Below are 24,852 nucleotides of genomic sequence, written 5' to 3' on the forward strand. Positions count from 1 at the left end.
CTCACACCAGTATTTATGACGTTATCTTGCATATCAGGATTCTCTTTTCCATTTTTTCCTCTTGTTGTAAATCGGTGCCGCAAAGACCAGAACGTCCTCATTAACCTGCTGGATTATAAGAAAACACAGTGATATACATTCAGAATAATCTGGATTGAGTTGCTCAGTGTGTTCTTTGAAAGTTTTACCTCTTGGTCTTCATGATCTTTGGTCTGCATTTGTTGAAAAGCAGCTACAAAATAATAATAAAAACAAATATAAGTCACACATTCATATGAACCTCAAAACCAATATTCTGTAGATGTCAATCATTTAATACTTATCCTGAAGAAGTTCAATGTTTTGCGTTTGTTTCAAAATCAAAATCAAAACTCATTTGATTTTAAATCATGTTTCTTTTAAACCAAGTTTCTCGTACCTTCAGACGACCTACTTCAACCCTGACAGTTGAAAGCAGGAAATGGGCTGTCACTTATGTGCATTGACGTGTTTGTGTGGTTGTGGGAGGAAATAGAAGTAGCTCAGGACTTTGCAAAATGGAAGATATGAAAGTAAGAAGAGCGAGCAGAAAGCATCTACTAGTGTGAACTAAAAAGTTCAGCACGTATTCAACTTGAATTAAAACATATTATTATATGTTAAATCTTTGTTAGTCTGATTCCAATGTAGTTGAAAAAAAGAATAAATGTGGAGAAACTTTATCAAACATTAAATGAAAATCAATCAGCCAGTGAGAGATAAATACTTACCATATCGTCACGGTAAATCCACTAACATTGACACTTTGACGTGAAACGTCTTCATCTGTTGCCTTCAAAGAGAAACCAAAAAGGGGTGGGAACAAAAACATGTACCTGTGATTTGATAGGTTGATCTCAACACGCCCCTTTTAATATTGAAACATCCTCCTCATCTTCTTCTTAGCTTTTGCACACAATAAATAAACGTTTTTGACAGTTCACCTCCACTCAGATCAGACTTCAACAACTTTACTGGATGGAACAACAACACATTTCATTTTATGACCTTTTGTAGTGTTATTTTAAGTGTCAAAACACATTTTCAGTGACGGTTAAACTGAGTTTGAGACCCTTTATCTGAATTTTCATAAGTTTAAAAAAAAATGTCAAAAAATGTGGAGGTAAGGTAATCTAATTACCTTAAAACTGTAAATCCCCCTTAAAGGTTACACTTTGATTTGATTTTTATCTAGTTGTAAACTAAAGTTTTTTTTATTTTTTTATTTTAAAACAATTTCAGATCCAGCAGAAGAACTTGTTGTTCACAGTTGAATGGAAAGTTTCTTGTTGTTGTGGTCGTCAGACGCTCTTCCTGTCTATTGCTGCACAAGGTTTAGAAAAGTGGACTTTTTTTCATCTCTGCGCGTGAAGTAACCACACGAGAGCTGAACAAACATGAAGAGCCTCTGCAAACTTCATCCTGCACGAAGGTGTGACTTGAACTGCAGAAGTCGAGCGTCATGAACATGCTCTGTGGAGTCAAGTCCATTTTTAAAGTTATTAAAACACTCAACATGTCCCTTTTTAATGATTAATGATATTTAATTAAGTTTTATTTTCCCATTTGCCCAAAAAGCTTGCTTACATGTGTTGTGTAAACATGTGTAAAAGACATGTTTTCTTACACTAGGAGTCATTAGACAGGAAGCCCATCAAGCCTCAGAGAGAAGAAGACAGGAAGTCAGGGGCCATCGCTTGACAGGTTTTAATGCTGCACTCTAGACCACATCTCTATGAGACTGTGAGTGTTTTCTTCACAATAAAGAAATAAAGATTTGAACAAAAAAAATATCCAAACAAAATATATATTTTTTGGAAAGTTGTTTCAGCAGTCATTTATAATCTATAATTGTAAATGTATCTTTCATCCATTTATCCACAGACTCATCCATCCAACATGAAAATAGTTCAAATATGTTATTCAAGCACAAAAATCTTCATATTTTATCATATGTCTGACTTTATGTGTCGTTGTAGTGTAACTTGAATGGAAAAATATATATCTATAGTGAGTGTAAACAACATGTAGTGAGTAAAGTATTCCACATAAATTTGATTTGAATAGAAAAAAAAACAAATCTGTCGCTATTCCATATTTTTTTTTAATCAATTTTTTCTTATATATTTATTTGATTTTTTGAAATTTTTGATTAAATTACACATTTTATTTTTTATTTTTTTCATCTTTTTCTGTGTCTTCAGGTTAATGGCCAACATGTATAATCTATTTATTTGTTTGTTTATTCAAAATGTAATGTGCTACTCTTGGGTCACAGAAGACAGAGGAGCGGTTCTGATCTACGTAGGAAACTTAGTTTGACCTCTTTTATCTGCAATCTCGTTTCTTTCCGTCACTGCCCAGCGTTCGTTGCCATATGTTACAACCACGAAAAATTCTATGTATGTATAACAATATGTACTGGTTAATAAAGATTGAATCTTGGTGCGGGTAGAGACTTAGATCGACTGGTATACACGGAGTTTTGCCTTTTTGCTTAGCTCTCTTTTTACTACCAATCCTTTATTCCCTCACACCTGAACAAGACCCAAAGGTACTTAAACTTCTCCATTTGGGGCAAGATCTTATCTTCCACCCGGAAAATGCTCCAACCTTCATAGGAAACGAGTCCTAATTAATAGGATCTATGCAGACCGAGCTTTGACTCTGTTCTTAAGGACAACAGACAGCCCTCATCTAAAACTATATCCAAAAATCAGCCGAGTATTTGAGATGAACTGTTCAAAGTTCAAATATAAATATACAAACAATAATTGAATACAACAGAAGAAGATTATTCGTACGTGCTGCACCAAACTCACATGAAGCAGAAGATATTTAAGAAAAAACAATAACTCTGAGAGCCATTTAATTCATTCTTCAAGCTTGTAAAAAGAGGAGTAACATACTTTCACAAACATGCTTTGAAATCTCTACACAGAAGTTTCCATTGAGTTCTTCTGGGGTAAAAAAAAAGGCTGATTATTTTCATTGGTCGAACTGAGAAGAAAAAAATGACGACCGACCAATGATTCTTTTGTTCCCACCCACTTGTGTTGCAACATAAACGCTTTGTTTGTAGGTTTTGTATCTCAAACTTGGCTGGACTTGTGGTGAAGATGTTTTACGTTTATTTTCTCTTCGTCTTTGTCTCGACTGGAGGTAAGAATTATCAGCATTATGAACTTTTAGTTCATTAAAACCCTTGATTTACTTGTAATAACAATAATTTGTGCTGTTTTTTTTTACATCACTTCCTCATTGTTTTCATCTGTTGTTTTGAGTTTTCGTTTGAAATCCTTTTGATTCTGGATGAGTTAGTTTTGTGTTTCTATAAATTCACCTGAAACATTCGTAACAAACTGTTCAAGTAAGTTTTTTAGGTTATTTGGTACTATTTCAACCAAAAATAGATTTTTATTTTATTTTAACATTTCTGCAGTACTCAGCTTTTTACTGACAAATTGTTGTGGAATAAAGATAAATTGTGAATTAAAATTTTCACAATTTTACATTTACACAAAACAATGACATGTTTAATCTGTTCCAGGATGTGATCAAAACTTCTCAACAATCACCGTACTTGTTGGACAGGATGTGAGTTTCAAATGCAACATTGAGAACAGACTCGGAGACTTACAGTGGACCAGATTAACTTCTGACAACCTGCTGGAAGTTTTAGTCTCTGTGGCTCGCTTTGGAAGATTATCTTCAAACAAGATTCGATTCACTGCAAAACGTGACTCAGATCATTTTGATCTGAATCTTAGCAGAGCAGAGTCTGGAGACACTGGATTTTACTTCTGCAGTGAAGTTTTGTACTTAAAGACGACATTTATGAATACAATGTTTCTGCATGTTAAAGGTAAACGTATCTTCTTCGCCACTATTGATACAGATTAAAATCACATATTTACATTTATAATATTTAACTTCTGTGATAAATCTGTTTTCATTCTCCATTTTAATCAATCATCTCTAAATATTTGTACTTCTTCACAGCCAGAGATCCTGATGTAACTGATGTGGTTCAGACTGATCTGCTGCATTCAGGAACCTCCGGTAATCTTCAATGTTCACTCCTCACAAAGAAGAAAAACTCATGTTCTGGAAAAGAATCAGTTTACTGGTTCAAATCTGGAGCAGACAAGGCACCACATTTTCTCTTGGCTCGTGACATTGGAGGTGATGAATGTGAAGAAAACTCCACGATTCAGTCGAGGAAATGTTTCTACAACTTGTCCAGAGACGTGAGCTCCTCTCACCATGAGACCCTCTACTGCGCCGTGGTCTCATGTGGACACATTTTTGTTGGAAATAGATCCAAAGACAGTCAAGGTATTCTAACCAAACATTTTACATTGTTGAATTCACTTGTAAATGTATTTTCCAACAGGAAATAATAGCAGTGACTTCAGAAGTAAACTGGAGATTGTGTTTGGTGCTGGTCTCTCCATTTGTCTGCTCATTATTCTTCTAATGACTTACATCATCTGGAAACTAAAGCAAGATTTAAACAGTAAGAATATATATTTTTTTATCCACAAATTAAAAATGATACAAAATAAGTAACATCTGATCCATTATTTACTTAGAAAGTAGTTTTTGGATTTAAAAAAGTTAATTGATGGTTCGAATTTCTTTTCTTGTCTTGGTTTCTTCTGATGTTTAATGTGTAAAGATGTGAAAGGAAGACTAACTGTTAGATCTTTCTTTTTTTAAATGTAGATCAGTGAATCAGGTGCACCTTCAATGTTCTTGCTTCCGAATGATGCAATAGTTTGACTTTCTTTTGTCAGTTATTCTTCATGAGAACTCTGAAGTTCCAAAAGTCTGTTTCCTGCCACAAACTTTCTTTTTGTTCTTCTTTCACCTCGAATTCCTCACTTCAGATGATGATTACACACAAAGACAAAATAGAAATAAAGGGGTTGACTTTTTTGGGGGGGGGGTGAAAATACATTGTTTTTTAATCATCAGGGATGTGTTTTGTCTTCATCACCTCCCCGTTCAACATATGTTTACATATCCTATAATTCCTTGATTTATATTAGAAATCTTTAAGTTGAGATTTGTTTTGGAAATTGGTTATTTCTGTTATTTTTTTCAGAATAAAACATATTAGTATTGATTTGTCTATGACTGAATTTTAACTCATATTTACTGGCATGAATCTATATATATATATATATACTGTATATATATATATATATATATATATATATATATATATATATATATATATATATATATATATATATATAAGAGAGATGAACCACAGGATCCAGTAACATCAGGTTCTGGCGGTTTTTAGGGGGATCGTCTACAGTTGATCTCATCAATGCTGTCAAGAGAAGAATAGAGACTGAAAGTTCAGAGAATTTTTCACACTATTTTGGTTGGAGGTTTAATGAAACATGTTCATCTGCGTAATATTTTCTTTCCTCTATAGAATCTTCACGTTTTCAACCAACGTCCAAAGCTGATGACGGGGACCAGCAGGTAGAAACCAGACGTCACCGAACTTCTCAATTTATCCATCAGTACTAATATGTTTCTTGTTTTCCAGCAGGACAATTCTGAATCATTGGTTTACGCTGTACCGAGTTACACCAAGAGGAGAAGCGGAAGAAAGGAAAAACGTGTGGATCTACAGGAAAACGTGATCTATTCTGGGGTCAATGTGAAGGAATAGATTTGTCATCATGATGCTCCTGCTGGACCTCAGATGAGCCTGGATGTGGAAACACCAGAGAGATCCTTCCCAAGAGAACAAGAGGCCAAAAGAGGAGTCTGGCCTGCTCGGATCTTCAAGGATTGATACGTCACAACCTTAACCTCTACTCTGGAGCTAAATCAATCTATAGAAAGAACTGTGTGGATGGACTAGGAGGAAGATCAGGAACATTGGAAGCCTCATGGACAACTCCTTTAACAGACATAATACAGTCAAGTAATTTAATTTTCTTAATATATACAATATTTTCATTAATAACTATATTCACACAAGTCAACTTTTAAATTGCGGCATCATTTAATCATGAAATATCAAAATGAAGAATGTTGGACTGTGAGGGAGGTCTTTGTGGTTTTGTCACATGCAGTGAGAAGAAGAAACAAATGTTCTTGACCTCATTAAGAAAGAGAAAGGAAGTTTAAATAAGTGACCAAAGTAACATGAACGTTTCTATTCAAGCTCAGATTCTATTGCGTAATATCTGACATCTGTGACGTTCAAACATGTTCTAGCTTTTGAGTGACTATTGGTGAAGATAAACATGGAATCAAAAATAAATAAAAAAGTTTGTGACTCACAGAAGGTTGTGTGATGATAACTGGTGTTGCTATCTTGACGATCAGACAAAATAATTTATAGAAAAGCTTTATTCATCCCCAGAGGGGAAACACACATTTCAAAACATGACAAAAGTTTTCCATCCTGCTTTTGAATTTAAACTTCTCAGAGAGATCTGATTTGATTCTGAAAAAACGTCATAGTGTTTCTACTGTATGGAAGGAAATATTGAACTTAAATTGCGAGTTTGAAACTCTTATTGTCGTCTGTTGAACAGTTGTATTGTTCTAATCTAGCAGCTAACGGTTTCCAACCAGCAGCAACTGGTGAACAACATCACCAACAGGTAGATATTCAGGGATAGTTATCCAACTAAATGTCTCTTTAAATGATATGTTATCCTAAACCAGCAAGTCAAAGAAAAAATAAAGATTTTGGTTTTGCTGCACAGAGCTACATCGACAGGATTTATTTCCGAGAGTCTCTTTCTATAACGGAGGGAGGCAGCAAAGCACAATATCCTCTGAGAAGCTTTAACAAAAAGCGCTGATGAAAAGTAGACAGGAAAATTATTTAATTAAAAACTATTTAAAAACAACTTCAGGGAATTTGAGGTGGACTCTAGAAGCATCCTCAAGCACACTTGTGACGCACACACAAATTCACCTGCACATGCACAGACATATTTTATAGACGATGAATGTTAACTTTACTGGTGAATATTATACTTTGTAATGAGATGTTTGGAACAGTTTATTTTCTTTTCAAAGTATTTATTTTTTTATATTACCGCTGCGCGCAGCATCTTCAGCACCTCGGACAGCTCTTTTGTACGCACCGATTAAACACTTGAAATTGATTTTCAAAGACCTCGGATGTTTGGTTAACAACCTCCAGGGAGGTCACATGAGAGAGATAAGTATATGAAGCAACATGAAGCACAATCGACAACAGCTCCTAAAAAAGGAGCAGCCACAGCAAAAAGAAAAAAATGTGGGCGTGTGAACGACCGACATCACTGATCTTTTCAAACAGATCTCTGTGTGGTCGTCAACAGGAAGTAAAAGCAGCTCAAATGTAGCAAACAAAAACTAATTCAACACAGAAACATGATTGTTAGTGCATTTGTGTTGTAGGTGTGATCCCGTGTGAGTGTTTGTGTTAGATTTTTACATTAAATTTGAATTGTTTATTGTCAGGCTCTCTATATTTAAAGCTTCTATCTTAAAATATAGAGAGCCTGACTTTAGTTTGACTGAGAACATGTTGAGTTCATATTTACATCAACAATAAATTAAAGATATTTATTTTACCATTACATTAATTTTGAAAAAAAAAATCCTAGGCTTTTTTTACCATCTTAATTTACTTGTCAGTCACAAATACAAAACAAAACCTAGAAATAAATGTTTGAGTTTTAATGATGGAAGCAGTGGTCAAGGAGGAAAGTTTGTAAAACTGGACATTTATTGGCAATTTGACACAAATAGTAACCATACAAATACTCCATTATGTTATTATTAGTGTTACTTTTTGTCCTCAGGTCTTGGACTTGACAAAAGGGTGGCATCTGAACCTCCTCAGTGTTGAAAGAGTTTTGTCTTTATGAACCGTTTTCAACCAGTGACAGTTTTTGATCTTTTCAACCAAGCAGGACTTTTGATTTCACTTTAAACATCAATGGTGTAATTGTCATGTGACATCACAGGAACAATCTAGTGGATGATTCAGTTGGAAAGCAAAGTGATGATAGAATGTCGTTTTAAAAACCATCTGTTTTTGTCGACTGATCGAGATGATGCAACCATGGAAGCTGGTTTGTTGAACTTTGTCTCCTTTATGTTGAAGGCTATTAATCCCAATCAAATAATCCAGAAGGAGGAAGAATTTGACCTCCAGTAATCTTCTATTCACGTCCTCTCACACCAGTATTTTTGACGTTATCTTGCATATCAGGATTCTCTTTTCCATTTTTTCCTCTTGTTGTAAATTGGTGCCGCAAAGACCAGAACGTCCTCATTAACCTGCCGGATTATAAGAAAACACAGTGATATACTTTGAGAATAATCTGGATTGAGTTGCTCAGTGTGTTCTTTTAAAGTTTTACCTCCTGGTCTTCATGAGCATTTGTTGAAAAGCAGCTACAACATAATAATAAAAACAAATATAAGTCACACATTCATATGAACCTCAAAACCAATATTCTGTAGATGTCAAACATTTTAAACTTGTCCTGAAGAAGTTCAATGTTTTGTGTTTGTTTCAAAATCAAAATCATAAGTCATTTGATTTTAAATCATGTTTCTTTCAAACCAAGTTTCTCGTACCTTCAGACGACCTACTTCAACGCTTACAGTTGAAAGCTGGAAATGGGCTGTCACTTATGTGCATTGACGTGTTTGTGTGGTTGTGGGAGGAAATAGAAGTAGCTCAGGACTTTGCAAAATGGAAGATATGAAGTAACAAGAGCGAGCAGAAAACATCAACTAGTGTGAACTAAAAAGTTCAGCATGTATTCGACTTGAATTAAAACATATTATTATATGTTAAAACTTTGTTAGTCTGATTGAAATGTGGTTGAAAAATGAATAAACGTGGAGAAACTTAAAGTAAGTAAGTAAGTAAGTAAGTAAGTAATATTTATTTATATAGCGCTTTTCTAGACCAGGGTCACAAAGCGCTTAAACAAACAAAACAATATTAAAAAAAGTATATACACTTTAAAGATCAAGATAATACTGAGAACAACACAGGAGTTCCAGAAAATCAAGGAAAAGCCTGAACAAATATAAACATCTTAAGATGTTTCTTGAAGGAGTCAGTAGATCCATCAAGCGCAAAGAGAGAGGAAGATTGTTTCAAAGCTTAGGAGCAACAGCCTGAAAAGATTTCTCTCCTCTGGTCCTGAGTCGTGTGCGTGGAACCATAATTAGATTCTAATCCACAGACCTCAGAGCCCGAGCTGGGGTGTAAGGCTGGATCAGAGCAGTTATCAGTTTTATCAAACATTAAATGAAAATCAATCAGCCAGTGAGAGATAAATACTTACCACATCGTCACGGTAAATCCACTAACATCGACACTTTGACGTGAAACGTCTTCATCTGTTGCCTTCAAAGAGAAACAAAAAAGGGGTGGGAACAAGAACATGTACCTGTGATTTGATAGGTTGATCTCAAAACGCCCCTTTTAATATTGAAACATCCTCCTCATCTTCTTCTTAGCTTTTGCACACAATAAATAAACGTTTTTGACAGTTCACCTCCACTCAGATCAGACTTCAACAACTTTACTGGATGGAACAACAACACATTTCATTTTATGACCTTTTCTAGTGATTATTTTAAGTGTCAAAACACTGTTAAACTGAGTTTGAGACCCTTTATCTGAATTGTCATAAGTTTGAAATAACATTTGGAAAACTGTGGAGATTCATAAAGACAGTAGATGCATTTGATGACACAGTTTATAAAGTTCATGAAGATAAGTCACTCTCGTAACACACTCCACAGAACGAACACACAATTTAGTCACAAAATCAATTTAACTGTTTATATTGTTGATTGCCTTTTTCTAATTACCTTACAACTTTAAATCCCCCTTAAAGGTTACACTTTGATTTGATTTTTATCTAATTATAAACTAAAGTTTTTTTTATTTTTATTTTAAAACAGTTTCAGATCCAGCAGAACTTGTTGTTCACAGTTGAATGGAAAGTTTATTTTTGTTGTGGTCGTCAGACGCTCTTCCTGTCTATTGCTGCACAAGGTTTAGAAAAGTGGACTTTTTTTCATCTCTGGGTGTGAAGTAACGACATGAGAGCTGCACAAACATAAATACCCTCTGCAAACCTCATCCTGCATGAAGGTGTGACTTGAACTGCAGCAGTCGAGCGTCATGAACATGCTCTGTGGAGTCAAGTCCATTTTGAAAGACATTAAAACACTCAACATGTCCCTTTTTCATGTTTTATGATATTTAATTACCTTTTATTTGCCAATTTGCCCAAAAAGCTTGCTTAAATGTTTTGTGTGAACATGTTTAAAAGACATGTTACACTAGGAGTCATTAGACAGGAAGCACATCAAGCCTCAGAGAGAAGAAGACAGGAAGTCAGGGGCCATTGCTTGACAGGTTTTAATGTTGCACACTTTCATCATATTTCTGTCTTTATGTGTCACTGAAATGTAACTTAAATGGAAAAATATATATATCTAGTGAGTATAAACAACATGGAGTATGTAAAGTATTGCACATAAATTTGATTTGAATAGAAAAAACCTTAAAACTGTCGCTATTCCATATCTTTGTAAATCATTTTTTTTCTTCTGTATTTATTTGAAAAGATTAAATTACACGTTTTTTTTTTTAAATCAATTAAATCATCATTTAATTCTTGTTTTTAAGTAAATCATTTACTTATTGTAATATACTTAAAAAATAACCATCATAATTAAATATGTATCATTTTCTTTTAATTACATTTTATTGATTGCCTAAATTATTTTTTTTATATCTTTGTTGGATTATTTATCTTTCTCTGTGTCTTCAGGTTAATGGCCAACATGTATAATCTATTAATTTGCTTGTTCATTCAAAATGTAATGTGCTACTCTTGGGTCACAGATGACAGAGGAGCGGTTCTGATCCACGTAGAAACGTAGTTTGGCCTCTTTTATCCGGAATCTTGTCATGTAATTTAATCTTATTATAAAGTTCAGAAATACTAGAAAAACACCAAAGAAAGAGGAAAATAGACATTCTTCACAAGCAGGATCAACATCTTTTGTCACATCCATCTTCATTCTCATAGTGAGTCAAAGAATGTTGTGTTAAGAAGCCCAATAAATAAGAGACGCTTCTAAGACTTCCTCCAAAAATCAAGTTAAAAGTTCAAATATAAATATATAAACAATAATTGAATACATCAGAAGAAGATTATTCGTTCGTGCTGCACCAAACTCACATGAAGCAGAAGATATTTAAGAAAAAACAATAACTCTGAGAGCCATTTAATTCATTCTTCAAGCTTGTAAAAAGAGGAGTAACATATTTTCACAACCATGCTTTGAAATCTCTACACAGAAGTTTCCATTGAGTTCTTCTGGGGTAAAAAAAATGCAGATTATTTTGATTGGTCGAACTGAGAAGAAACAAACGACGACCGACCAATGATTCTTTTGTTCCCACCCACTTGTGTTGCAACATAAACGCTTTGTTTGTAGGTTTTGTATCTCAAACTTGGCTGGACTTGTGGTGAAGATGTTTTACATTTATTTTCTCTTCGTATTTGTCTCGACTGGAGGTAAGAATTATCAGCTTTATGAACTTTTAGTTCATTAAAACACTTGATTTACTTGTAATAACAATAATTTGTTCTGTTTTTTATATACTACTTACTCGTTGTTTTCATCTGTTATTTTTTAGTTTTTGTTTGAAATCATTTTGATTCTGGATGAGTTAGTTTTGTGTTTCTCTAAATTCATCAGAAACATTCGTAATAAACCGATCAAATTGTTTTGGTTATTTGGTACAATTTCAACCAAAAATAGATCTTTATTTTATCTTAACATTATAGCAATACTCAGCTTTTTATTGAGAAATTGAGAAAAATTGGTGTGGAATAAAAATAAATTGTGAATTAAAACGTTCACAATTTTACATTTACACAAAAAAATGACATGTTTAATCTGTTTCAGGATGTGATCAAAACTTCTCAACAATCACCGTACTTGTTGGACAGGATGTGACTTTCAAATGCAACATTGGGACGAGCTATGGAATCACACAGTTAACCAGATTAACTTCTGACAACCTGCTGGAAGTTTTACTCTCTATGGATCACTCTGGAAGTCGAATAATAACCAAGTCTATCCCGATTGACCGCAAAACGTGACTCAGATCATTTTGATCTGAATCTTAGCAGAGCAGAGACTGGAGACACTGGATTTTACTTCTGCAGTGAAGTTTTGTTCTTAAAGACGACATTTATAAATACATTTTTTCTGCACGTTAAAGGTAAGGAGTATCTTATTCGCCACTATTGATACAGATCAGAATCACATATTTATATTTACAATATTTAACTTCCGTGTTAAATCTGTTTTCATTCTCCATTTTAATCAATCAGAACTAAATATTTGGACTTCTTCACAGACAGAGATTCTGATATAACTGATGTGGTTCAGACTGATCTGCTGCATTCAGGAACCTCCGGTAATCTTCAATGTTCACTCCTCACAAAGAAGAAAAACTCATGTTCTGGAAAGGAATCAGTTTACTGGTTCAAATCTGGAGCAGACAAGGCACCGAGTTTTCTCTTGGCTCGTGACATTAGAGGAGATGAATGTGAAGAAAACTCTACCATTCAGTCGAGGAAATGTTTCTACACCTTGTCCAGAGACGTGACCTCCTCTCACCATGAGACCCTCTACTGCGCCGTGGTCTCATGTGGAAACATTTTTTGGGGAAATGGATCCAAAGACAGTCAAGGTATTTTAACCAAATATTTTACATTATTGAATTCACTTGTAAATGTATTTTCCAACAGGAAATAATAGCAGTGACTTCAGAAGTAAACTGGAGATTGTGTTTGGTGCTGGTCTCGCCATTTGTCTGCTCATTATTCTTCTAATGACCTACATCATCTGGAAACTAAAGCAAGATTTAAACAGTAAGAATATATATTTTTGTATCCACAAATTAAAAATGATACAAAATAAGTAACATCTGATCCATTGTTTACTTAGAAAGTCGTTTTTGGATTCAAAAAAGTTAATTGATGGTTCGAATTTATTTTCTTGTCTTGGTTTCTTCTGATGTTTAATGTGTAAAGATGTGAAAGGAAGACTAACTGTTAGATCTTTCTTTTTTTAAACGTAGATCAGTGAATTAGGTGCACCTTCAATGTTCTTGCTTCGGAATGATGCAATAGTTTGACTTCATATTGACTCTTATTTTTTTCTCTTCATGAGAACTCTGAAGTTCCAAAAGTCTGTTTCCTGCCACAAACTTTCTTTTTGTTCTTCTTTCACCTCGAATTCCTCACTTCAGATGATGATTACACACAAAGACAAAATAGAAAAGAAGGGGTTGACTTTTTTTTTGGGGGGGGGGTGAAAATACATTGTTTTTTAATCATCAGGGATGTGTTTTGTCTTCATCACCTCCCCGTTCAACGTATGTTTACATATCCTATAATTGCTTGATTTATATTAGAAATCTTTAAGTTGATATTTGTTTTGGAAATTGGTTATTTCTGTTATTTTTTTCAGATAAAATCATATTAGTATTGATTTGTCTATGACTGAATTTTAACTCATTTTTACTGGCATGAATCTATATATATATATATACCTATGTGTATATATATATGTATATACTGTATATATAAGAGAGATGAACCACAGGATCCAGTAACATCAGGTTCTGGTGGTTTTTAGGAGGATCATCTACAGTTGATCTCATCAATGCTGTCAAGAGAAGAATATAAACTCAAACTAGAGACAGGAAGCACAAGTGAAAGTTCAGAGAAGTTTTCACGTTATTTTGGTTGAAAGTTTAATGAAACACGTTCATCTGCGTAATATTTTCTTTCCTCTATAGAATCTTCACGTTTTCAACCAACGTCCAAAGCTGATGACGGGGACCAGCAGGTAGAAATCAGACGTCACTGAACTTCTCTATTTATCCATCAGTACTAATATGTTTCTCGTTTTCCAGCAGGACAATTCTGAATCATTGGTTTACACTGTGCCGAGTTACACCAAGAGGAGAAGCGGAAGAAAGGAAAAACGTGTGGATATACAGGAAAACGTGATCTATTCTGGGGTCAATGTGAAGGAATAGATTTGTCATCATGATACTTCTGTTGGACCTCAGATGAGCCTGGACGTGGAAACACCAGAGAGATCCTTCACAAGAGAACAAGAGGCCAAAAGAGGAGTCTGACCTGCTCGGATCTTCAAGGATTGATACGTCACAACCTCAACCTCTACTCAGGAACTACTTCAATCAATAGAAAGAACTGTGTGGATGGACTAGGAGGAGGATCAGGAACATTGGAAGCCTCATGGACAACTCCTTTAACAGACATAATACAGTCAAGTAATTTAATTTTCTTAATATATACAATATTTTCATTGATAACTATATTCACACAAGTCAACTTTTAAATTGCGGCCTTATTTAATAATGCAATATCAAAATGAAGAATGTTTGGACTGTGAGGAAGGTCTTTGTGGTTTTGTCACATGCAGTGAGAAGAAGAAACAAATGTTCTTGACCTCATTAAGAAAGACACAGGAAGTTTAAATAAGTGACCAAAGTAACATGAACGTTTCTATTCAAGCTCAGTTTCTATTGTGTAATATCTGACATCGGTGACGTTCAAACATGTTCTACCTTTTGAGTGACTATTGGTGAAGATGAACATTGAATCAAAAATAAATAAAAAAGTTTGTGACTCACAGAAGGTTGTGTGATGATAACTGGTGTTGCTATCTTGACGATCAGACAAAATCATTTCAAAACATGACAAAAGTTTTCCATCCTGCTTTTGAATTAAAACTTCTCAGAGAGATCTGATTTGATTCTGAAAAAACGTCATAGTGTTTCTACTGTATGGAAGGAAATATTGAATTCAAATTGCGAGTTTGAAACTCTTATTGTCGTCTGTTGAACAGTTGTATTGTTCCAATCTAGCAGCTAACGGTTTCCAACGAGCAGCAACTGGTGAACAACATCACCATCAGGTAGATATTCAGGGATAGTTATCCAACTAAATGTCTCTTTAAATGATATGTTATCCTAAACCAGCAAGTCAAAGAAAAAATAAAGATTTTGGTTTTGCTGCACAGAGCTACATCGACAGGATTTATTTCCGAGAGTCTCTTTCTATAACGGAGGGAGGCAACAAAGCACAATATCCTCTGAGAAGCTTTAACAAAAAGCGGTGATGAAAAGTAGACAGGAAAATCATTTAATTAAAAACTATTTAAAAACAACTTCAGGGAATTTGAGGTGGACTCTAGAAGCATCCTCAAGCACACTTGTGACGCACACACAAATTCACCTGCACATGCACAGACATATTTTTTAGATGATGAATGTTAACTATACATGTTGATACTGGTGAATATTATACTTTGTAATGAGATGTTAGGAAGAGTATATTTTCTTTTCACAGTAATATTTTTTTTCTATTACTGCTGCTCGCAGCGTCTTCAGCACCTCGGACAGCTCCTTGTACGCACCAAGAAGTCACTTAAAATTGACTTTAACAACCTCCAGGGAGGAAACATGTCACATGAGAGAGACAAGTAGGTGAGGCAACATGAAGCACAATCGACAACAGCTCCTAAAAAATGAGCAGCCACAGCAAAAAAAAAAGATTGTGGGCGTGTGAACGACCGACATCACTGATCTTTTCAAACAAATCTGTGTGGTCGTCAACAGGAAGTAAAAGCAGCTCAAATGTAGCAAACAAAAACTAATTCAACACAGAAACATGATTGTTTATGTATCTGTGTGTGTTGGTGCGTGTTAGTGACTTTGTGTTGTAGGTGTGATCCCGTGTGAGTGTTTGTGATAGATTTTTACATTCAATTTCAATTGTTTATTGTCAGGCTCCCTATATTTAAAGCTTCTATCTTAAAATATAGAGAGCCTGACTTTAGTTTGACTGAGAACATGTTGAGTTCATATTTACATCAACAATAAATTAAAGATATTTATTTTACCATTACATTAATTTTGAAAAATCCTAGGCTTTTTTTACCATCTTAATTTACTTGCCAGTCACAAATACAAAACAAAAACTAGAAATAAATGTTTGAGTTTTAATGATGGAAGCAGTGGTCAAGGAGACATTTATTGGCAATTTGACACAAATAGTAACCATACAAATACTCCATTATGTTATTATTAGTATTACTTTTTGTCCTCAGGTCTTGGACTTGACAAAAGGGTGGCATCTGAACCTCCTCAGTGTTGAAAAAGTTTTGTCTTTATGAACCGTTTTCAACCAGTGACAGTTTTTGATCTTTTCAACCGAGCAGGACTTTTGATTTCACTTTAAACATCAATGGTGTAATTGTCATGTGACATCACAGGAACAATCTAGTGGATGATTCAGTTGGAAAGCAAAGTGATGATAGAATGTCGTTTTAAAAACCATCTGTTTTTGTCGACTGATCGAGATGATGCAACCATGGAAGCTGGTCTGTTGAACTTTGTCTCCTTTATGTTGAAGGCTATTAATCCCAATCGAATATTCCAGAAGGAGGAAGAATTTGACCTCCAGTAATCTTCTATTCACGTCCTCTCACACCAGTATTTATGACGTTATCTTGCATATCAGGATTCTCTTTTCCATTTCTTCCTCTTGTTGTAAATTGGTGCAGCAAAGACCAGAACGTCCTCAATAACCTGCTGGATTATAAGAAAACACAGTGATATACTTTGAGAATAATCTGGATTGAGTTGCTCAGTGTGTTCTTTGAAAGTTTTACCTCCTGGTCTTCATGAGCATTTGTTGAAAAGCAGCTACAACATAATAATAAAAACAAATATAAGTCACACATTCATATGAACCTCAAAACCAATATTCTGTAGATGTCAAACATTTTAAACTTGTCCTGAAGAAGTTCAATGTTTTGCGTTTGTTTCAAAGTCAAAATCAAAACTCATTTGATTTTAAATCATGTTTCTTTTAAACCCAGTTTCTCGTACCTTCAGACGACATACTTCAACCCTGACAGTTGAAAGCAGGAAATGGGCTGTCACTTATGTGCATTGACGTGTTTGTGTGGTTGTGGGAGGAAATAGAAGTAGCTCGGGACTTTGCAAAATGGAAGATATGAAAGTAAGAAGAGCGAGCAGAAAGCATCTACTAGTGTGAACTAAAAAGTTCAGAAAGTATTCAACTTGAATTAAAACATATTATTATATGTTAAATCTTTGTTAGTCTGATTCCAATGTAGTTGAAAAAAAGAATAAATGTGGAGAAACTTTATCAAACATTAAATGAAAATCAATCAGCCAGTGAGAGATAAATACTTACCACATCGTCACGGTAAATCCACTAACATCGACACTTTGACGTGAAATGTCTTCATCTGTTGCCTTTAAAGAGAAACAAAAAAGGGGTGGGAACAAGAACATGTACCTGTGATTTGATTGGTTGATCTCAAAACGTCCCTTTTAATTTCGAAACATCCTCCTCATCTTCTTCTTAGCTTTTGCACACAAGAAATGAAAAGTTTTTGACAGTTCACCTCCACTCAGATCAGATTTCATCAACTTTACTGGATCGAATAACTACAAATTTAATTTTATGACCTTTTGTAGTGATTATTTTAAGTGTGAAAAAAAATTTTCAGTGACTGTTAAACTGAGTTTGAGACCCTTTATCTGAGTTGTCATAAGTTTAAAAAAACATTTGGAGACTGTGGAGATTCATAAAGACAGTAGATGCATTTGATGACACAGTTTATAAAGTTCATGAAAATAAGTCACTCTCGTAACACACTCCACAGAACCAACATACAATTTAGTCACAAAATCAAGTAAACTGTTTATATTGTTGATTACCTTTTTCTAATTACCTTACAACTTCGAATCTCCCTTAAAGGTTAAACTTTTGATTTCATTTTAACTAATTATAAACTTTTTTTTTAAACAGTTTCATATCCAGCAGAATAACTTGTTGTTCACAGTTGAATGGAAAGTTTCTTGTTGTTGTGGTCGTCAAACGCCCTTCCTGTCTATTGCTGCACAAGCTTTAAAAAAGTTTTTTTCATCTCTGCGTGTGAAGTAACGACACGAGAGCTACACAAACAGCCTCTGCAAACCTCATCCTGCACGAAGGTGTGACTTGAACTGCAGCAGTCGAGCGTCATGAACATGCTCTGTGGAGTCAAGTCCATTTTTCAAGATATTAAAACACTCAACATGTCCCTTTTTCATGTTTTATGATATTTAATTAAGTTTTATTTTCCCATTTGCCCAAAAAGCTTGCTAACATGTGTTGTGTCAACATGTGTAAAAGACATGTTTTCTTACACTAGGAGTCATTAGACAGGAAGCACATCAAGCCTCAGAGAGAAGAAGACAGAAAGTCAGGGGCCATCGCTTGACAGGTTTTAACGTTGCACTCTAGACCACATCTCTATGAGACTGTGAGTGTTTTCTTCACAATAAAGAAATAAAGATTTGAACAAAAAAAATATCCAAACAAAATATATATTTTTTGGAATTTTGTTTCAGCAGTCATTTATAAGCTATAATTGTAAATGTATCTTTCATCCATTTATCCACAGACTCATCCATCCAACATGAAAATAGTTCAAATATGTTATTCAAGCACAAAAATCTTCATATTTTATCATATGTCTGACTTTATGTGTCGTTGTAGTGTAACTTGAATGGAAAAATATATATCTATAGTGAGTGTAAACAACATGGAGTGAGTAAAGTATTCCACATAAATTTGATTTGAATAGAAAAAAAAACAAATCTGTCGCTATTCCATATTTTTTTTTAATCAATTTTTTCTTATATATTTATTTGATTTTTTGAAATTTTTGATTAAATTACACGTTTTATTTTTTATTTTTTTCATCTTTTTCTGTGTCTTCAGGTTAATTGCCAACATGTATAATCTATTTATTTGTTTGTTTATTCAAAATGTTTTGTGCTACTCTTGGGTCACAGAAGACAGAGGAGCGGTTCTGATCTACGTAGGAAACTTAGTTTGACCTCTTTTATCCGCAATCTCGTTTCTTTCCATCACTGCCCAGCGTTCGTTGCCATATGTTACAACCACGAAAAATTCTATGTATGTATAACAATATGTACTGGTTAATAAAGATTGAATCTTGGTGCGGGTAGAGACTTAGATCGACTGGTATACACAGAGTTTTGCCTTTTTGCTTAGCTCTCTTTTTACTACCAATCCTTTATTCCCTCACACCTGAACAAGACCCAAAGGTACTTAAACTTCTCCATTTGGGGCAAGATCTTATCTTCCACCCGGAAAATGCTCCAACCTTCATGGGAAACGAGTCCTAATTAATAGGATCTATGCAGACCGAGCTTTGACTCTGTTCTTAAGGACAACAGACAGCCCTCATCTAAAACTATATCCAAAAATCAGCCGAGTATTTGAGATGAACTGTTCAAAGTTCAAATATAAATATACAAACAATAATTGAATACATCAGAAGAAGATTATTCGTACGTGCTGCACCAAACTCAGATGAAGCAGAAGATATTTAAGAAAAAACAATAACTCTGAGAGCCATTTAATTCATTCTTCAAGCTTGTAAAAAGAGGAGTAACATACTTTCACAAACATGCTTTGAAATCTCTACACAGAAGTTTCCATTGAGTTCTTCTGGGGTAAAAAAAAAGGCTGATTATTTTCATTGGTCGAACTGAGAAGAAAAAAATGACGACCGACCAATGATTCTTTTGTTCCCACCCACTTGTGTTGCAACATAAACGCTTTGTTTGTAGGTTTTGTATCTCAAACTTGGCTGGACTTGTGGTGAAGATGTTTTACGTTTATTTTCTCTTCGTCTTTGTCTCGACTGGAGGTAAGAATTATCAGCATTATGAACTTTTAGTTCATTAAAACCCTTGATTTACTTGTAATAACAATAATTTGTGCTGTTTTTTTTATATCACTACCTCATTGTTTTCATCTGTTGTTTTGAGTTTTCGTTTGAAATCCTTTTGATTCTGGATGAGTTAGTTTTGTGTTTCTATAAATTCACCTGAAACATTCGTAACAAACTGTTCAAGTAAGTTTTTTAGGTTATTTGGTACTATTTCAACCAAAAATAGATTTTTATTTTATTTTAACATTTCTGCAGTACTCAGCTTTTTACTGACAAATTGTTGTGGAATAAAGATAAATTGTGAATTAAAATGTTCACAATTTTACATTTACACAAAACAATGACATGTTTAATCTGTTCCAGGATGTGATCAAAACTTCTCAACAATCACCGTACTTGTTGGACAGGATGTGACTTTCAAATGCAACATTGAAAACAGACTCGGAGACTTACAGTGGACCAGATTAACTTCTGACAACCTGCTGGAAGTTTTAGTCTCTGTGGCTCGCTTTGGAAGATTATCTTCAAACAAGATTCGATTCACTGCAAAACGTGACTCAGATCATTTTGATCTGAATCTTAGCAGAGCAGAGTCTGGAGACACTGGATTTTACTTCTGCAGTGAAGTTTTGTACTTAAAGACGACATTTATGAATACAATGTTTCTGCATGTTAAAGGTAAACGTATCTTCTTCGCCACTATTGATACAGATTAAAATCACATATTTACATTTATAATATTTAACTTCTGTGATAAATCTGTTTTCATTCTCCATTTTAATCGATCATCTCTAAATATTTGTACTTCTTCACAGACAGAGATGCTGATGTAACTGATGTGGTTCAGACTGATCTGCTGCATTCAGGAACCTCTGGTAATCTTCAATGTTCACTCCTCACAAAGAAGAAAAACTCATGTTCTGGAAAGGAATCAGTTTACTGGTTCAAATCTGGAGCAGACAAGGCACCACATTTTCTCTTGGCTCGTGACATTGGAGGTGATGAATGTGAAGAAAACTCCACGATTCAGTCGAGGAAATGTTTCTACAACTTGTCCAGAGACGTGAGCTCCTCTCACCATGAGACCCTCTACTGCGCCGTGGTCTCATGTGGACACATTTTTGTTGGAAATAGATCCAAAGACAGTCAAGGTATTCTAACCAAACATTTTACATTGTTGAATTCACTTGTAAATGTATTTTCCAACAGGAAATAATAGCAGTGACTTCAGAAGTAAACTGGAGATTGTGTTTGGTGCTGGTCTCTCCATTTGTCTGCTCATTATTCTTCTAATGACCTACATCATCTGGAAACTAAAGCAAGATTTAAACAGTAAGAATATATATTTTTTTATCCACAAATTAAAAATGATACAAAATAAGTAACATCTGATCCATTATTTACTTAGAAAGTAGTTTTTGGATTTAAAAAAGTTAATTGATGGTTCGAATTTCTTTTCTTGTCTTGGTTTCTTCTGATGTTTAATGTGTAAAGATGTGAAAGGAAGACTAACTGTTAGATCTTTCTTTTTTTAAACGTAGATCAGTGAATCAGGTGCACCTTCAATGTTCTTGCTTCCGAATGATGCAATAGTTTGACTTTCTTTTGTCAGTTATTCTTCATGAGAACTCTGAAGTTCCAAAAGTCTGTTTCCTGCCACAAACTTTCTTTTTGTTCTTCTTTCACCTCGAATTCCTCACTTCAGATGATGATTACACACAAAGACAAAATAGAAAAGAAGGGGTTGACTTTTTTGGGGGGGGGGTGAAAATACATTGTTTTTTAATCATCAGGGATGTGTTTTGTCTTCATCACCTCCCCGTTAAACGTATGTTTACATATCCTATAATTCCTTGATTTATATTAGAAATCTTTAAGTTGAGATTTGTTTTGGAAATTGGTTATTTCTGTTATTTTTTTCAGAATAAAACATATTAGTATTGATTTGTCTATGACTGAATTTTAACTCATACTTACTGGCATGAATCTATATATATATATATATACTGTATATATATATATATATATATATATATATATATATATATATATATATATATATATATATATAAGAGAGATGAACCACAGGATCCAGTAACATCAGGTTCTGGCGGTTTTTAGGGGGATCGTCTACAGTTGATCTCATCAATGCTGTCAAGAGAAGAATAGAGACTCAAACTAGAGACAAAAAGCACAAGTGAAAGTTCAGAGAATTTTTCACACTATTTTGGTTGGAGGTTTAATGAAACATGTTCATCTGCGTAATATTTTCTTTCCTCTATAGAATCTTCACGTTTTCAACCAACGTCCAAAGCTGATGACGGGGACCAGCAGGTAGAAACCAGACGTCACCGAACTTCTCTATTTATCCATCAGTACTAATATGTTTCTTGTTTTCCAGCAGGACAATTCTGAATCATTGGTTTACGCTGTACCGAGTTACACCAAGAGGATTAGCGGAAGAAAGGAAAAACGTGTGGATCTACAGGAAAACGTGATCTATTCTGGGGTCAATGTGAAGGAATAGATTTGTCATCATGATACTTCTGCTGGACCTCAGATGAGCCTGGAAGTGGAAACACCAGAGAGATCCTTCACAAGAGAACAAGAGGCCAAAAGAGGAGTCTGACCTGGTCAGATCTTCAAGGATTGATACGTCACAACCTCAACCTCTACTCAGGAACTACTTCAATCAATAGAAAGAACTGTGTGGATGGACTAGGAGGAGGATCAGGAACATTGGAAGCCTCATGGACAACTCCTTTAACAGACATAATACAGTCAAGTAATTTAATTTTCTTAATATATACAATATTTTCATTGATAACTATATTCACACAAGTCAACTTTTAAATTGCGGCCTTATTTAATAATGCAATATCAAAATGAAGAATGTTTGGACTGTGAGGAAGGTCTTTGTGGTTTTGTCACATGCAGTGAGAAGAAGAAACAAATGTTCTTGACCTCATTAAGAAAGACACAGGAAGTTTAAATAAGTGACCAAAGTAACATGAACGTTTCTATTCAAGCTCAGTTTCTATTGTGTAATATCTGACATCTGTGACGTTCAAACATGTTCTACCTTTTGAGTGACTATTGGTGAAGATAAACATGGAATCAAAAATAAATAAAAAAGTTTGTGACTCACAGAAGGTTGTGTGATGATAACTGGTGTTGCTATCTTGACGATCAGACAAAATCATTTCAAAACATGACAAAAGTTTTCCATCCTGCTTTTGAATTAAAACTTCTCAGAGAGATCTGATTTGATTCTGAAAAAACGTCATAGTGTTTCTACTGTATGGAAGGAAATATTGAATTCAAATTGCGAGTTTGAAACTCTTATTGTCGTCTGTTGAACAGTTGTATTGTTCCAATCTAGCAGCTAACGGTTTCCAACGAGCAGCAACTGGTGAACAACATCACCAACAGGTAGATATTCAGGGATAGTTATCCAACTAAATGTCTCTTTAAATGATATGTTATCCTAAACCAGCAAGTCAAAGAAAAAATAAAGATTTTGGTTTTGCTGCACAGAGCTACATCGACAGGATTTATTTCCGAGAGTCTCTTTCTATAACGGAGGGAGGCAGCAAAGCACAATATCCTCTGAGAAGCTTTAACAAAAAGCGGTGATGAAAAGTAGACAGGAAAATCATTTAATTAAAAACTATTTAAAAACAACTTAAGGGAATTTGAGGTGGACTCTAGAAGCATCCTCAAGCACACTTGTGACGCACACACAAATTCACCTGCACATGCACAGACATATTTTATAGATGATGAATGTTAACTATACATGTTGATACTGGTGAATATTATACTTTGTAATGAGATGTTAGGAAGAGTATATTTTCTTTTCACAGTAATATTTTTTTTCTATTACTGCTGCTCGCAGCGTCTTCAGCACCTCGGAACAGCTCCTTGTACGCACCAAGAAGTCACTTAAAATTGACTTTCAAAGACCTGGGATGTTTGGTTAACCACCTCCAGGGAGGAAACATGTCACATGAGAGAGACAAGTAGGTGAAGCAACATGAAGCACAATCGACAAAAGCTCCTAAAAAATGAGCAGCCACAGCAAAAAAAAAAGATTGTGGGCGTGTGAACGACCGACATCACTGATCTTTTCAGACAAATCTGTGTGGTCGTCAACAGGAAGTAAAAGCAGCTCAAATGTAGCAAACAAAAACTAATTCAACACAGAAACATGATTGTTTATGTATCTGTGTGTGTTGGTGCGTGTTAGTGACTTTGTGTTGTAGGTGTGATCCTGTGTGAGTGTTTGTGTTAGATTTTTACATTAAATTTCAATTGTTTATTGTCAGGCTCTCTATATTTAAAGCTTCTAGCTTAAAATATAGAGAGCCTGACTTTAGTTTGACTGCGAACATGTTGAGTTCATATTTACATCAACAATAAATTAAAGATATTTATTTTACCATTACATTAATTTTGAAAAATCCTAAGCTTTTTTTACCATCTTAATTTACTTGCCAGTCACAAATACAAAACAAAAACTAGAAATAAATGTTTGAGTTTTAATGATGGAAGCAGTGGTCAAGGAGACATTTATTGGCAATTTGACACAAATAGTAACCATACAAATACTCCATTATGTTATTATTAGTATTACTTTTTGTCCTCAGTTCTTGGACTTGACAAAAGGGTGGCATCTGAACCTCCTCAGTGTTGAAAAAGTTTTGACTTTATGAACCGTTTTCAACCAGTGACAGTTTTTGATCTTTTCAACCAAGCAGGACTTTTGATTTCACTTTAAACATCAATGGTGTAATTGTCATGTGACATCACAGGAACAATCTAGTGGATGATTCAGTTGGAAAGCAAAGTGATGATAGAATCTCGTTTTAAAAACCATCTGTTTTTGTCGACTGATCGAGATGATGCAACCATGGA

At 34.5% G+C, this 24,852-nt stretch overlaps 1 protein-coding gene across 1 annotated transcript; it reads left to right on the forward strand.

Annotated features, from left to right (window-relative positions):
• The first annotated feature begins 19,868 nt into the window (after nt 1-19,868).
• Nucleotides 19,869-23,371, forward strand: LOC148071924 (uncharacterized). The gene is made up of 6 exons (XM_087798619.1): nt 19,869-19,911; nt 20,299-20,613; nt 20,751-21,080; nt 21,145-21,267; nt 22,220-22,269; nt 23,318-23,371. Exons 1-6 carry the CDS (start codon nt 19,869-19,871, stop codon nt 23,369-23,371), a joined length of 915 nt encoding a protein of 304 aa, XP_087654745.1.
• The last annotated feature ends 1,481 nt before the right edge of the window (nt 23,372-24,852 follow it).

This window comes from Callionymus lyra, chromosome 9 (genome assembly GCF_982586985.1).
Source record: "Callionymus lyra chromosome 9, fCalLyr1.hap1.1, whole genome shotgun sequence".
In the NCBI taxonomy this organism is placed as follows: Eukaryota; Metazoa; Chordata; class Actinopteri; order Syngnathiformes; family Callionymidae; genus Callionymus; species Callionymus lyra.

What these genes read in the sequence shown, in the direction of transcription:
- LOC148071924 (XM_087798619.1), top strand. Translation starts at nt 19,869, where the DNA reads ATGTTTTACGTTTATTTTCTCTTCGTCTTTGTCTCGACTGGAG. An exon ending in CGTCTTTGTCTCGACTGGAG is followed by an intron (nt 19,912 to 20,298) that starts GTAAGAATTATC and finishes AATCTGTTCCAG; the next exon opens with GATGTGATCAAAACTTCTCA. An exon ending in CTGATGACGGGGACCAGCAG is followed by an intron (nt 22,270 to 23,317) that starts GTAGAAACCAGA and finishes GTTCCAATCTAG; the next exon opens with CAGCTAACGGTTTCCAACGA.